This window comes from Osmerus eperlanus, chromosome 7 (assembly GCF_963692335.1).
Source record: "Osmerus eperlanus chromosome 7, fOsmEpe2.1, whole genome shotgun sequence".
Classification (NCBI taxonomy): domain Eukaryota; kingdom Metazoa; phylum Chordata; class Actinopteri; order Osmeriformes; family Osmeridae; genus Osmerus; species Osmerus eperlanus.
In genome coordinates, this window is record NC_085024.1 from 10,022,573 (window position 1) to 10,039,095 (window position 16,523).

Sequence of the window (16,523 nt, forward strand, 5' to 3'; positions counted from 1 at the left end):
CCACCACAAGGCAACTCCAGCTCAGCATGTCCCTCTCCAAGCAAAACAGATGTATTAGTTCATCTTTCCAGGTCTTCCCACTCCTTTGGACAGTCAAACCACCCTTCAAACATTAAGCACTAACTCAATGTTATACAGATGAGGCAGGTAGCTTATGTATTGCAGTCCACAAGGACCTTGAGGGCTCAACACTACTTGACCAAGAGAAAGAGTCATGACTGAATACTCATGCAGAGAGACTTAACCCTCGTGCTGCCTTCGGGTCACATGACACAAAGGTTCATAACGAACCATCGTTGTGTTTACCCAATTTTACCCAATACAAAAACAAATTAAAATAATTTTCTTTTAACCTTTGCAATGTGGGGGGTCTGAGACAGCCCAACGGTTAAAAGAAAATGCTTCACTTTGTCTTTGTATGCGGTAAATCTGTCGCAATACGACAGTGGGTCACAATGACTGATGGGTCAGAATGACCCGAAGATAACACAAGGGTTAAATGGTGAAACAGATAACCTGACAAGAGAGATCAAGATGTTGATATGAACATTGAGCCCTCTTTCGTATCTCACAGGAAATGTATATTTTGCAGCAGCAACAACATCAAATTAACATATATTTTTATATTGTCTGCTGTTTCAACATTAAAATATGGTACATGCAAGCAGAAGAAAAATGTGAGTCAAAGTTTTGAATTCATAGCTCTGTAGTGACATCGTGTGGTTTTAGTTTAGAAGTTATATTTAAATTAAGAATTCACTGGCTTTGAATGCTCACATTGTTCAAGGAGTTATCAAACCAACCCTACAATCTCGTAAGGACACATTACGACTAGTTGAAAACACAGCTTCAGTTCGGTTTATAGACAGAATAGGCTTGTGGTTTCCTACGCAGATAAGCCCATATTTAAGGTGGGGAATAAATGTGTGTTGGCCTGCGGAAACCCGTCGACCCGTCGCATAAAGATCGAAAATCGTTTTCTGTCAAAATTGAGATTTTTGATGTTTTGTATAGTTAACACCCTAAACTTCATTGTAATGTACAAAAAGTATATAATTACTTATGAAAAACTGTTAGTTTCAACGTTTTTTGGACATGTTAGCTAGCAAAATTTTCAAGCCCTGTCTAATCGAATTATGAAACGGAGTGGAATCTTTGAATGCAGTTTTCTCCCTTATCACTTTTTGACACAGGTCAACATTAAAATGATGTAACTTCAGTTGTGATAAAGATATCTGAGTGATTTAAACAGATTTGTATTCAGGAGAGTTTGTAGTTTTCAAATATGTATAATACCCAGAAAGTCAAATGTTCACGATGTGAAGGGTTTCCGCAGGCCGCCACACAAATAAAAAACAACATAACACATCACTCTCCTCTCCTGCCCATGTCCCATGGCCAAGAAGCGATGGGATAAAAGGCAGATGCGACTTTCTCCGGTAGACGCTCTGGCATGCGTGTGTGTCCCTTTTTAAAGCCACGGCAAAGGTAGCACTAACAGACATGTGGACATAACATAGCCTACATGAGATGTCTGTGTGTGTGCACATTGAGTGTGCAATTTTTAATCTATCGCGAGACAAATTGAGTATTTTAAAGGAAAGTAAAGTGGTTTGAATGGATAGTACCAGCTGATGTCTTCGTTACCATGGTTACTACAAAAGCGTGAAGTTTGTAGTATCTTGCTATTTCCAGTTGGGGGCGAGTTTTCACAAGATTTATGAGACACTGTGAAAGAGTGAACTCAAAGCATCATTGCCCAGGTAAAGAAAGAGCAGCAGAAGCCTGAGCTGTCGCTACTAGGTACAACTGTGCACCAACCTAGGAAACAGCCTTTCACCTGACCTCAGACTCATTATTTTCACCCATGAAAACATGGTGGTAAAAACAAGAAAACAAAACGTGAAGGATCAAGCGCCCCAGGCAAGCGACAAAGACAGGAGTCCGCTTATGTCGACAGGCATTGGGAAAAGTAGGCGAACAGGCAAAGATGGCAAAGGGACCTCTTTCAACAGCTTGCTGCAGAATAAGAATGGATTGTTCCCTGGGCATTCATTAATCAGAAACAAGCTTGGATTCACGCTGGCACTGGGTACGTGTCACCACCAGCAGCTACTGTAGCTAGATAGCTAACGTTAGCAAGCTAGCTAACGCAACGACGTTAGCTGGCTACTGTAGTTAACTACAAACGTGAGTGAGTTACAGTATCGGACTACAGCAACAAGCTAGCTAACCACACTTGGCATCTTGCAATTGTACTTTCTACTGCTGACTTCAATCAACATTTAGCAATAAGTCATTTGCATTAGCTTGGTGCAGGAGGACTCTCTACCCTAGCTAGCTAGCTAGCTAGAAACATGTTTGGCAGTTTTAACTGGGTTCAAAGTTTAAAGTTTTGTCTTGTTTATTCACAGCTGCTCTGGCTGGATACCTCCATTGGTAAGGAGTCTGCAACCTGTCGGGAAATTCTCTTCTTTGTCCCTTAATCATTATATTATAATGTGCTTATAATTTTGATGAAGATAAGCTGAAAGTTTTTTAATTTTTGTAGGTACCATCTCACACACCTTTTTGAGAATGACAGACATTTTTCACACCTGTCAGCCTTGGAGAAGGAAATGGCCTTTCGTACAGAAATGGTATATCTGACAGAATTATGGTATCTAAACTTCAAGATTCTCTTTTCTTGCATAGTTTTCATGTCTGATAGTTCAACTCCTGTTACAGGGCCTATACTACTCCTACTTCAAGACCATCATTGAAGCCCCGTCCTTCCTCAGTGGACTGTATCTGATCATGAATGATCGTCTAACAGAGTATCCCCTGGTTATAAACACACTAAAGCGGTTCAATCTCTATCCAGAGGTAAAATGATGTAGTTACACCTTGCTAAAACTAGCTGCCATTTCTTAAGCCTATATCTTTCTACTTGGTGTACGGTATTACATCTGTTCTATAAATCTTCAAGGCGAAAGGGACTCTCCTAAAATGAAGACTTGTAAGAGTCTTTGTAGTGGGTTTTCATCCTCTCTCTGTTTCACAACCACTTCTCCCCTGTTCCCTAGGTTGTCCTGGCCAGCTGGTACAGAATCTACACGGGCACAATGGACTTCTTTGGACTCCCTACTAAGATGTGTTGGTCTATCAACAGAGGGGATGGGTTGGCCCCTGTTGACAGCTGTGAAGGTACTTTTCCAATCACTTTTGTTAAAATGTGTTCATATATTAGTGCAGCTATAATCTCAATATCTTCATAGGGACTCCAAGGACATGTAGGCTTTTACTTGTGTTGAAGGTCCTATGGGCTAGAGTCAAAGATCCCTACAGTATCTATCTTTCTTTTTTTGTCCAATGACCAATAGTCCTGTTCTGATCTTCAGTAGGTTTTGGTACACAAGAATGACCCCCTCAGTGTAGAAATGAAAATAAATTGTCTTCCGACTAAAGTTTTCCACTGTGTGTTTGCATGTCGGTCAATGTAGGAAGGCTGATATTATACAGTCTCATTCATTCAATCATTCTCTCTCTCTCTCTCTCTCTCTCTCTCTCTCTCTCTCTCTCTCTCTCTCTCTCTCTCTCTCTCTCTCAGGTTTGGGTGACCCGGCCTACTTCTATGTCACTTTTGTGTTTATTTTGAATGGCCTGATGATGTGCTTGTTCTTCCTCTATGGAACTTACCTTAGGTAACCCTTCACTTTTGTTACTGTTGTGGGAAAATGTATATGGTCAGTCAACTGTGTCTGGTTCCTCTTGCAAATCAATGTTGGGCCTGGATTATATGCTGTACTGACTGTACTATTTGTATGACGCTTTGGATAAAACCGTCTGCTAAATTATTGTAATGTAGATGCACTTGGAAGAAAATGAAAATCCTCCCTTAATCTCTACCCTGATGTTGTTTTTGTCCTTCCACTCTGATCTCATTTTCTTTTTTTCCTTCCCCTTTCTCTCGCTCTCTGCAGTGGGAGCCGGCTGGGTGGCACAGTTACGGTCATCTGTTTCTTCTTCAACCACGGAGAGGTGAGTGCATCACACACACACACACACACTTCCCCACTGTCACTGCCCTGTGGAAATATACTTCTAGAGAATCAGGCTGGCAACACCACCAGCCATCATAGAGACTCCCAGTCAGTATTTGCCAAGCTGAGTGCTTCCCCACTGTCTTCAATACAGTCAGCATCTCACTCTATTCCTTATCCAGATCAATACGCTGACATTTCTATCACACCCTCAGCTCTGCTCCTCAATACTTGCCCACTTGCGTCCTTCACCTCCTGCTTCCTCAGTGGATTTTTGACATTTTGGAAGTATCTCTGGCATTTAACATTTGGCTTGTGAGGGTGTCAATGTACCCTTATGGCAATGTGGGCTGTTGATGAGTAAAAGTGTGTAGCCAATATGAGTCTGCATCCGTAAGTGTATACAAATAGCTTGCCAGTTGTCATCATTGCGTGTTCTAGAAATCCCTTCCCACGCATCTGTGACAGTGAATGTGTTGACGCAAATGGTGAGTGTGTGTGTGTGTGTTCCCCCCGTATCACAGAGCACCCGTGTGATGTGGACTCCGCCCCTGAGAGAGAGCTTTGCCTACCCCTTCCTGGTCCTGCAGATGTTGCTGCTCACTTACATCCTCCGGTAACACCGTCATCCCTCCTTCCTCCCTCCGATCCTTTCTCCAGCCCCCCCTTAATCTCTCTTGAATTCCCATTGTAGCAGCCTGCAGATTTGCGGTACTGGATGCGGTCACATCCCCTCTTTGTCATATATATTTCACTGTAACTAAATGATCTGACACGCTCCATTTCCACCTGGGCTGCTGTGTATATCTGAGTTAATGTGCCTACTATTCTTAGTGTGACTTTATCGTGAAAATTAAAGTATCTAAATAAGCATAGGGCAACATTTGAAAATAGTGTCTGTGTCTTTGTCTTGAATGCATGCCCTCATATCTGCATTGGAGTACCTTTCATCCTTTTTTTACGTTTGTCTCTCTATTTCCCTCTCTGTGTCTTTTCTCTCCCCAGGACCCGGAACCCGAGCAGAAAGGCCATGGTGGCTCTGGGGGTCTCCAGTTTGTTCTTCATGCTGCCTTGGCAATTTGCCCAGTTTGTACTGCTCACCCAGGTGAGAGACAGATTGAGAAAGAGAATTTCCCAGATTCGTTAAGAAGCTCTTAACGCTAAGAGCTTCTTAGGAGCGTTCTTAGGGAAACGCGGCCAATGTAATTCTAAGAGAATGAGAACAAAATACAAAGGGATGGAGGGGATAATAAATTGTGTGAGAAGGAATGGAGAGGAGGAGGACAGGAGGGCGGAGGAAGAGAGAGAGAGATGGAAAACATCCAAGCAGAGAAAAAGTAAACTTAAAAAACAACACAAAAACATGTTGAAGTTGAACTGACAAAAGGTACAGTCACTGAAAAATGTATCATTATCGAAGGTCAGTGACACTTTCACAACAACAGAATATGTTGGCATACATGCCTAGCAACACAGAGAAGAGAGTAGCCAAAATTCCTCAGCTAGAAACTGTTTCCAAAAATGAGTTTTGGTACTGATACTTCAGCTAACAAAAGGACAGAAAAAAACATTTATTTTTTATACCACACAAGGCTTGTCTAAGGTTTTCCAATAGTTAGATTAAGCCTTATAATTTGGTAGTTCAAAGCAAAACTGAAAAGCTGAAGAAGCTGAAAACTGAAGAAGGAAATAGTGTGGATACTTTGCCAGAATGCATGGGAGAGATGCCATTTTGAAGACACTTATAATATCTACTTTTGTGTTTTTCCAGTTTTGCTTATTTTAGTAATTTGTCATATATCCACCCTTCAATGCAAATTTCCCTACTAAAAAACAATATTCCGTGCTGATTCTTTGTTGTATCTTTGTGTTTTAGGTTGCTTCTCTGTTTGCGTCGTATATTCTGGGCTACCTGAGTCCCAGCAAGATGCAGTCACTGCTGGTCACTCATATGGTAAATACTGTGTCCTGTACAAGAAGAAAGGTTTATTAGTCTTACTGCAATGACATAATACTCTGTACATGGATTCCGGGAGCAACACCAGGAAACATACGGAAGTGTCCCATGTCCCAAGTGGACCATGTCCTTTGTTCTTATTTATCAACATTGTCTATAATACAGTGGTGATTTTGTCCTTTCTCGGTGAGGAAGTCGACAAACTGGACAGGCTTGGGAACGGGGAGGGCAGGATTAATGAGAGTGTGTGTGGGTGTACAGAGGAAATCCAGACATTTCATCCTTCCACCGGAAAAAGTGTGTGTGTAATTCTGGCCCTCTACATCCCACTCCTCTACACTCCCTAATCCTCTCAGCGGTCCAGTCTGTTGGGCTGCTAGGCATAGCAGAGCTGGGGCCAGTGTGCTCCAGAGATAGGGAGAAGAGGTGCTTTTGTATGTGGAGATGGTCTAGATTTGTGTCAGTGGGGGACATATCAAGAAAGTGGCAAGTGTGAAAAGACATGCTAACACTAGCTCTCACTGCCATCTCAACAAGCTTCAGGATTGTGCTGTGGTTTATAGTACATGAGCGTACACGGCTATGCCTGGGTGATGTGATTGTAAATTCCACTTGCTTTTTTGCTCCATGTAATCAAGTCATAGGTACGCAATGATGTCTGTGTTCTTTACATACTATTGCTGTTTATTTCCAACATATTTAGAGTCCATTTTATGAAGTCCATTTTATAAAGCTTGTCCTGTTGCTATCCACTGTGGCTGAGAGATTTCAGCCACATGCATTGTGGAGATCTACACAGGCACATCTAATAGAGTGAAGTAATTTGCTATAGAATCAGTTTGCAGGTGACAGAATGCTGGTTCTTTGCACAAATCACAAAGGCCTCCTCCCCACTCTGTCTAGATCACCCTGGGCGTTTGCTTCATTTTGATGTTTGGAAACAGCATGCTGCTGACCTCCTTCTATGCCTCCTCGCTGGTGTCCATCTGGGTGAGTGTGATCGGTCTGTCCTGGAAGCATAGAGGAGTTGGTGCTTAAAATTACATTTAAAAAAATGGATGCTCTTCTGATCCGCTTTGTGTTGTACCAGAGTGTACCCTGAAAGAATCGGTTTTCAGAATTTTTCTCTTGGGAGGATTAATGGTGGTACACAGATTACATTTATGTTTCATGTATTTTCTAGTGTTGAGCCATCAGTGTTTTGGAAGGGTGTTAAATGTCTTGAAGGTTCAATCGGGAGATGTTCAAAAGTGACAACGTTTCTCCCCTTTTTACAGACAATAGTTGCGTTGAGGCACCGATTTGCTGATGCCTTCCAACCTGGCCTCATAACTTGGGTAAGGGTCCCTGGAGTGTCTTGAAATGTCCATCTGTGAGTGTGTGTTTGTGTGTGTGTTTCACCTGGTTTACTCGTTTGTCTGATCTTTAAGATGATGCAGGGCCTGACGTGGCTCATCTCTACAGTGATCCTCAAGTTCATGATGTCTGCCATTTTTGGAGCCTCAGATGACGTAAGTAAATGCAGTATATACACTCACCGGCCACTTTATTAGATACATCTCTCTAACTGCTCGTTAACGCAGATATCTTATCAGCCAATCATGTGGCAGCAGCTGAGTGTTGTTAGGCCATGTAGACATGGTCAAGACGATCGGCTGAAGTTGGAACTGGACCAAGCATCAGAATGGAGTAGAAAGGTTATTTAGGTGAACAGGGTATTGTTGTTGGTGCCAGATGGGCTGACTTAAGTATTTCAGAAACTGCTGATCTGCTGGAATTTTCACGCACAACCATCTCTAGGGTTTACAGAGAATGCATGGTCTGAAAAAGAGAAAATATACAGCGGCAGTTCTCTGGATGAAAATGCCTTGTTAATGTCAGAGGAGAATGGCCAGATGGGTTTGAGCTAATAGAAAGGCAACAGTAACCACTTGTTATAACCAAGATATGCAGATGAGCATCTCTGAATGCAACAGCATGTCGATCCTTGAAGCAGACTGGCTACAGCAGCAGAAGACCACACTGGGTGGTGCCAATCCTGTCAGCTAAGAGGAAACCGAGGCTCCAATTCGCACAGGCTCACCCAAATTGGATGATGGAAGACTGGAAAAACGTTGCCTGGTCTGATGAGTCTCGGTTGTTGCTGTGACATTCAGATGGTAGGGACAGAATTCGGCGTAAACAACATGAAAGCAGGATCCACCCTGCCTTGTATCAAAGGTTCGGGCTGCTGGTGGTGGTGTCATGGTTTGAGGGATATTTTCTTGGCACAATTTGGGCCTCTTAGTTACCAGCTGAGCATCGAATGCCACAGCCTACCTGAGTATTGTTGCTGACCATGTCCCTTTATGACCACAGTGAAGTCGAAGAAACCTTTATTATCATGCGACGTGACGCGCGCGCAGGGAGCGGCAACATCAACGCATACGTGATGTCCACCAATGAAATTCACTTTCTGCTTTTCTCCCATCCCAAAGTTTCACCCATGTCCTGGCCAGGGACATGGTCAATAGAATGATCTGTTCTGCATGTGTTATATTACTATATTACTATATTATGTTACTCCAATATTGGGGTTGTTACTCCAATATAACATTATTATTAACCCATGTGAGCACAGGGGCAACTTGCAAACTCCACATAGAAAGGCCCGGGCCCACCAGAGCACTGGGGCCTCATGTATAAACGTTGCGTACGCACAAAAAGCTTGCGTACGCTGGTTTTCACGCACACTTTGTGATGTATAAAGATTTACTTGACGTGAGAATGTGCGGGCCGTCACGGAAAGTTTTGAGCAGACGTGAGAATGTGCGGACCGTCCGCAAAGTCTTGTCTGGCTCTGTAACGTGGCGAGTTCTAACTGAAAAGTGCCGAAACTCACCAAACATTACAAAATAAAGTTTCCACTACTACGTTTATGACGTTGACTATTCAAAAAACATAAAAATAAAAGTTTGATCATTAATGTGGATGATCACATCAAAATGCCAAAACCCTAAACGGGAAATGCTATATAGCCTTCTGTTTAATCCGCCACCACTTAATAACATGTTAAACTTGAGGGTGTCAAATGAACGACAAAATCACTCAGGAAATGCATGTCACGCTAACCCTATAGCTGCCATGCTGTTACGATGCGCCACCACTCGTTACTTAATTTAAAGTTTTACATCGGACCTTTCTTTTGTCGCTAATACCTGATGACAGGCCGACAAACAGGACACATTTTCTCGTCTCCACCTCTGTTGTCAGAACCTCGATCTTACAGTCACCGTATTTCTTTTAAAAAATGCAGCGGCGTTTATTAAATAACGTTCATTTTTGGTGCAGCGTTTATTCGAGGGCGGCGTTTATTCGAAGAAATACGGTAATTCAGACAAAGAAATGACCTCAGGAGTGCATTTATGGTCCATCTGCATATTCATTTATGGGAGGAGGCAAGGCGGGGTCAATGGCTCGTTCACGTGCGGTCAATCTCACGTTGATTGTGATTTATAAAGGAAAGGTGCGCAGGACCTGGCGTACGACCGGCTTTATACATGTGAATATTTCTGTGCGTAGGTACTTTTCGAGTTTTGGCCGTACGCCATCTTCTGGTATGAAAGCTGCGCAATCCTTTATACATAAGGCCCCTGGACTTTGCTCAAAGTGGGAATCGGATCTTCTTGTTGTGGGGCGACCATACCCATCTTCTTCTGCCTATTTCCAGCAGGGAAACGTGACATGACACAAATGATCTCAAACTGGTTGTGGTCATGACAATGAGTTCACTGTACTCAAATGGCCTCCACAGTCATCAGATCTTAATAGATCAGAGCACCTTTGGGATGGGGTGGAGATACGCATCATGGATGTGAATCTGACAAATCTGACTTTTGTTCTTTTTTTTATGTAGATTTGCATAACGAAATACAAGTTTACCTCATTAACTTAGCAGTGAAGAAGAAAAAGAGACTAAATGTAGAATTGTGTGAACAATGAACATCAGTGTCTTTGTTTCCTCTGTGAAGGCTCACATCAGTGGTTTGATCAAGTCCAAGTTCACCAGCTACAAGGACTTCCACACATTGATGTACACCTGTGCTGCTGAATTTGACTTCATGGAGATTGAGGTGAGAGACCTGGTTTAAATTGAACTGCCTGGAGCTCTTTGGCTCTGTTCCTGCTTTCGCTAGAAGTAAAATTGAAGCTTGATGAGCTCTTGTTTCCCAAAAGCCAGGAAAAGGCTAATCGTTTGTCAGTTGCCATTTAACAAATCATGTCCGTGGGATTTGGCAAGTGATGAATGGGAGAATGTGCTTGTGTGTCTGTGTTGAAAGGAGTATTGACGTTATGAGATTTATTTTTGCAGACCCCCCTGCGCTACATCAAGACCTTGTTGCTCCCTATCAACATGCTTGTGGTTGCAGTCATTGCTGGAAGGGTATGGAGACACACACACCTGTCCTCATTGCAAGCTGTCGCCCTGATAGAAGTCAGGCAGCCTTCAAACTTTCTACATTAGACACAAACATTTATATCAAACTGTCATGTTTGGACTGCCCAAGAGCTGAAGCATAAAAATATGGGATGTAAACTTCCATCAAGCGTTTCTAAATTTGACAGATTAATCTGTGTGCCAAAAGACTATTAATCACTATTAATTTAACAATTTTTATTTCCATGAAAGACCTGCTTTAAACAACAAGACAGCTTTTGATTAAGCAAATATATACAGTAACAATGTTACTTTCCAATGCACAGAAAAGAGGTTAATGGAGAAGATACAGGCCACATATTGTAAATAAAAGGATATGGATGCCAGGTTAATTGGTTGCTTTTGCTCTTTGTCATCTTTGTGTCCCTGTTCAGACTATCCAGGATGTTGTGAGCTTCCTGAGAGGAGAGAGAGAGTCTGTGAAACCTGAAGACAGTGACTCTGAAGAGTAAGTACAGGCCCTTGAATAACTGTTGCTGACCTGGAGTCAACAGAGACACCACAATTATGAGCTTGACTCTTTGGGAACTCATCTTCTTGTGTGTAGTAGTAGCAGTAATGTTATTCTGGTCTTTATTCAAACACAATGAATGCACATTAAATGAATGGCATTAAATGTAAAGGAAAACCTTTTTATTTTATTTTTTCTGTTGTTACAGTGCTCCTTCAATGTTGGCAAAAGGAGAGGTAAGCATTGTGGTGGTGGGGGCTCACTCTTGCTACTGCTCTTTTAAACCCACCCTTAAGGCCCTTGCACACTGAGTCCGAAATTCGTGTCCGAAATGTTTGCACGTAAAAAAATAAATACGACCACACGTTATGTCAATCGCGCTTACACACCGCCTCATAAAACTTTCATCCGTCAAAAAAAAGTTCGGATCGTGTTCGATTTTCTGCGTTTTGATCGTTTTTTTTGACAATTCAGAGCCACCGAATTTTGAGGTTGACGATTGCGAAAAAACGCATACGAAACTTTCGCAGTCAGTGTGCAAGGGCCTGAATATGTTTTGAGAGCTGATTTAGACCTGCAACGCTCAAACACACTTTCACATCGTAGTACTGTGCAATCTCTAAGCATTACACATATTACATTATATGTCCTTGCTTAACATTTTTCGCCTTTATTATCATGCAGTGATCATTTCCCTTTCTTTCCAACACAGCTGTTTTCATCCACTCACAAAAACTAGAAATAATACAAAATAAGTCATTTGATTTAGATTTTAAGTTTTGATTAACTGTTCTAGCTTTCTCAACTTTCACTCACGTCTCTTTTTTTCTCATCACCCTGCTCCTCCTCCGCCCTCTTTCTTTTTCCCTCCTTCACACCCCCACCACACCTCCGGGCTCTGTTCTCTCCCTCCACCTTGTCGTCCTTTGATGTGGACCTTCCTCCCTCTGTCTCAGCTGGTCTACCACAGTCTACAGCTGGTCGCGTTCGCAGTCCTGGCGGTTCTCATCATGAGGCTTAAGCTCTTTCTCACGCCCCACATGTGCATCATGGCCTCCCTCATCTGCTCCAAACAGGTCAGCACACTTCAGAACATACAAAACGTTAGCGAGCCCGTTACGATACTAGATCATAGCTATCCTCACGTTCCTCCTCCTCACTGGGCTCATGTTGGTCTGTCTGTTTGTCGTGTGTGTGTTGCCAGTTGTTCGGCTGGATTGGGGAGAAGTTCAAGCTCCAGATGATGGTCTTCGCCGTCCTCTCCATCATGGCCATGCAGGGGGCGGCCAACCTACAGGCTCAGTGGGGCATCATGGGGGAATTCAGCAACCTCCCCCAGGAGCAGATGCTGGACTGGATCCGTGACAACACCCAGCCCGGTGAGTCACCAGTGCTGTTTCTCAGAGTATGCACTGACGCAGAACTTTCTTGTAGGCATTTGTGTAGATTTGACAATGGCTCAACAACATCGCATGAGCAGATCTGAATGATCCCAATACATTGTGGTGACGTTACATTTGGGACATTATAGGTCTGAATGGATTTCATATATCCAGGTCTTTTAGTCAGTAGCAGCCGGGACTTTGCAGAGGACTCCCCGCAAAGCCGGAGCTCGAGGCCCCTCCCCTAAATCCACTCAAAATGTATCTCCATCTATTATCTTATACCACTGCCAATAGACTGATTGCTGTCTACCTTTAACTATAGCCTATATTCCCCAATGTGAGAGAGAAATAACAAAGTTTAAAAATAACAAAAGCACAATTGCGTCAGCACAACAGCAGCCTATTTGTCATTGTTCAAAACCACAAAAACACAGCGCTATAGCCTTCTGATAGTTCAGCACCAAGGATAGCATTGCCACTATGAAATAACACACAATCAATGGAAGGAAAGGAAAACATTTATTCTTGACAATAAGTAAGCAAGTATATTTATTGTTGTTTGCTGGTGAAGACGTGCGGTAGTGTTTTGTCTGTGGAGATGCTGATGTTAGCTTCCTCTCTGGCTGGTCTAAATAAATGTGTAATCTTCGGGTGTTTTGCTCGAGCTTGTTCAGATAACAGTTTATTGCTGCGCTCTTGAGCACCGCTTGCATATTTTCTTTTACTCATGTTTCTACCGTCATCTAGCAAAACGTAATGATTAGCATTTTTTAAATGTGCGCGTCCAAGAGGCGTAATGGCGTAGTAGTGCACGTAAGCTACGCAAAAGCCATTGTTGCCAGATTCAGGGATTTTTAGACTATTTAGCCCATGGAAGTGGATGAAGATCTGTTGCCTACATTACGAGATTCCTTTAACTGAAAGTTGAAACTTGGTGCTCTCAATGACTGCCCTCAAAGTTTTTTGCCTTTATTTATATATATATATGCCGTCTTTTTTTTTGCTATGCAGGGCGTGGCCCTTGGGGCCCCCCCGCCTTGCGTTGGCTGCGGGGGTTTCCCTGCCGCTACTGCTTTTAGGGTACTCTACTCTGATAAGTGGTTGTTACTCTTCGTGTCTAACAGATGCTGTGTTTGCTGGAGCCATGCCCACCATGGCCAGTGTGAAGCTCTCCACCGGACGGCCCATTGTCAATCATCCCCACTATGAAGACGCAGGACTGAGGTGGGCAATGTATTGCCTGAAATCCATACCCTTACTAAGGACTTTACTAGTAAGGGTATGGAAATAATTCATTATTGGGGGGGAAACAAGCATGAAGATACCACTGACGGCGATACAGAAATGTGTCAAAATTGGTGTATGATTTCAGATATGACAACCGTAGCCCCCACACACACACACACACACCTACACACACACAAAAAGCGTAATCCATCTATGCTGTTCTTCTAGGGAGAGAACGAAGCTGGTGTACTCCATGTATAGTCGCAAGTCAGCTGAGGCGGTCAAGAGGAACCTGTGGCAGCTGGAGGTGGACTACTTTGTCCTGGAGGACTCGTGGTGTACACGTCGCACCAGGTGATTCAGCGAGTCATAGTCCTAATATTTACTGACATGGTCTGAAATGATTGGTGACCCTGACAAATTAGTTGACCGGGTATATTCAATTTGCAGAGCGGTTAAATATTCACCTGATTCTGTTGTTTGTCCAATGCAGGCCCGGCTGCAGCATGCCAGAGATCTGGGACGTGGAGGACCCCCAAAACACGGGTAAAGTTCCCCTGTGCACATTCATCTCCAGGGACTCCAGACCTCACTTCACCACAGTCTTTCAAAACAATGTTTACAAAGTCTTGGAAGTTCCCAAAGCAGCTACAGACTTCAGATAACAGCAGGGCCAGTCCTGTTTTTAGCCACGCCTTCTAGTATTTTTCAATGGCTCTGGTCTGGTGTGTTTTTTAATAAGGGATTATTCCTCTATTTTGGTTGGTCAGTTTGCCTGTTAAAGAAGCCACTGACCTGTGCTGTGTCTGCTTCCTATTTGGTGAAGCTCTGGTTCTGATAGGGGAGGTGGTGATGAATCAATGTCCCTCTTTGTGTCGTGAGGATGCTTAGGGTGATCCTACCGGTTCTTCCTTGTGTTGCTACTTTTGAGAGCGTTTGTGTTCCGACAAATCTGCCATCAATAATGCTGCATTTTCAAAGGTCTGTTATTGTTGAATTTCTGAAATGTAGTACTGATCCTGTGGTGTTACAGTTTTCCCTGGTACTCACTGTTACCTGAGATGATAATTGTATGTAATTGTTCAGTTAATTGAACAAGTTATTGAAGCTAAGCTATACAATGTCAGTATTATTGAGAAGTTTAAAAACACCCCCTTTTTTGGCCTATTTTTCATTATTACATAGTTCCTGGCTGACAGCATAGGCTATCTTACAGGTGCGTCATAATGTGAAGCAATATCTTTTCAAATTTGACAAAGGCTTTATTCATTCTTTACAATGATTATACGATTTCACGTCATTGTCTAGTATACATTTATGATAATTTATTGGTCGTAGCAATTTATTTGATAGCTTTATGCAAACCTGTGCTAATTGTTTTTGTATCGCAAATTGAACTTGTGGTATATTTTGTATGTTAGGTTTTTATTTTGTGTTTAAGGGCCTGTTCAGTGTGTACCAATATTGTTTTATGGCCTACTGATTTTAATTAGTTTGTATTTACAGTACATAGTGTTATGTTGTCATAAGTTATTGTTATTACAGATAAAATGTTCTGGTTCATATACTGTAAAGCATATCTGAAATGTCTACGAGGTAACACATTACAACTAGCAGCAGTACATTTTGCCCTAAATCATAAGATACTGTATTGTTACTCTCCTTGGCATTCCTTTGAAACTCATGAACATTTATTTTAATTAAAGAAAGACAAGTGCAGCACAAGGAGGGAGATACTGCACATTTGTATGTATTTGTAACATTTACCATAGCACCTGTTTTCAACAGTGGCATTTGAGCCTAAATAAAGTAATTGGACACAGTAAAATGTGGTGAGGACATCTATGTTTGAAAACATGAATGCATTGCACCCTTGTAATGCTCTTGATTTCACTTTCTCTTTCTTGAACCTTTAACATTAGGGCTGCTGTTCTAATACTGTTGCAGTATCGTGCATCTATTTAACGGCATTAAAGTGTGCTGTCAACACTAACATTAAACAACTTATTCATGTGGTACTGTACATACAGTATTTATGTGAACTGGACAAAAAGACCCTGTTAATCTGCCGGGCACCAATAATTTACTAGCACAATATTTCAAGATTTCAGTATTAGTCTCATAAATCCTATGATTCCCTCTGCCTTTAAACATTGTGGTATTGTTAAGCATGGAACTGACTGTAACAGTCTAGTTTATTCAACCCTGCAAATGTCAAAATTCTGGACATTTTGCTGATCACCTATAGTGGAGATGAAATCAGTCAATCCAGTAGGCACAATTTAAAAGCTCCAAGCAAGAGACACTACAAAGTGTGTTTCTGAAAGTTCTGTGAAGAAAATCACTTAAAATGTTAGCTTTACAGTTGTGTAGTACAGCTGGCCAAAAATGTAATTGTGGTCCTAAATTCCTGTTTTTCTTATGAGGAAGTTTATACAGTAAAAATATCTGACATATTACTTTTGGATTATTATTAATGTCACTTTTTTTTTTAGGTATAATTAATACAGTTGAGAATTTGCATTTGGATGTGGTTTGATGTGACAAGTTCTTTTTTTGTTCATTTAGTTTTTGTGTGTTAAAGGACTAGTTTGGTTTACAATGTATTTTATAATAATTGTTAATTTGATCTTTTGAAAGCAATATTCTCTCAAACGTTTAGTACAAAGTTTTCTGAATAAATGCTTATAAACAACTGAGATTCAGGTGTCAGTTTTGAAATGTTTTAATTCAGGACATTCAGTGTCCGTATTTCCTGAACACTGATACAGACCGTTGTTGTAAGTTATACCAGTCATTTCATAGAACAAGATTTGTGACTTTTTTATGTTTATTTAAATCAAGTACGTCTGGCATCTTTAGGGTATGTTGTTGTCTTCCTTGTTGTGCCACCGTGGACCTCCACCTCACAGAGGCTGAGCTTCTTCTCCTTCCCTGGCAGGACAACAGTGACATAGCGCCCCTCCATCTCGCCACATGCAAACTCCCTCACCTCTCCATCTTT

The 16,523-nt window shown here is 42.0% G+C and overlaps 1 protein-coding gene across 1 annotated transcript; it reads left to right on the forward strand.

Moving 5' to 3' along the window:
• The first annotated feature begins 1,709 nt into the window (after positions 1-1,709).
• dpy19l1l (dpy-19-like 1, like (H. sapiens)) lies at positions 1,710-16,220 on the forward strand. The gene is made up of 22 exons (XM_062464761.1): positions 1,710-2,092; positions 2,415-2,439; positions 2,552-2,639; positions 2,728-2,865; positions 3,066-3,186; positions 3,590-3,683; positions 3,963-4,020; positions 4,547-4,638; positions 5,028-5,127; positions 5,899-5,976; positions 6,883-6,969; positions 7,257-7,316; positions 7,410-7,490; positions 9,990-10,091; positions 10,331-10,402; positions 10,831-10,904; positions 11,116-11,143; positions 11,864-11,983; positions 12,112-12,286; positions 13,417-13,516; positions 13,748-13,873; positions 14,013-16,220. The coding sequence occupies exons 1-22, from the start codon at positions 1,876-1,878 to the stop codon at positions 14,182-14,184; spliced, it is 2,208 nt and encodes a 735-aa protein (XP_062320745.1). The 5' UTR covers positions 1,710-1,875; the 3' UTR covers positions 14,185-16,220.
• Positions 16,221-16,523: the final 303 nt, after the last annotated feature.

Coding starts and splice junctions, on each gene's coding strand:
- dpy19l1l (XM_062464761.1), top strand. CDS start 1,876: ATGGTGGTAAAAACAAGAAAACAAAACGTGAAGGATCAAGCGCCCCAG. Junction 2,640..2,727: donor TGGCCTTTCGTACAGAAATG/GTATATCTGACA, acceptor CTCCTGTTACAG/GGCCTATACTACTCCTACTT. Junction 3,684..3,962: donor CTCTATGGAACTTACCTTAG/GTAACCCTTCAC, acceptor CGCTCTCTGCAG/TGGGAGCCGGCTGGGTGGCA.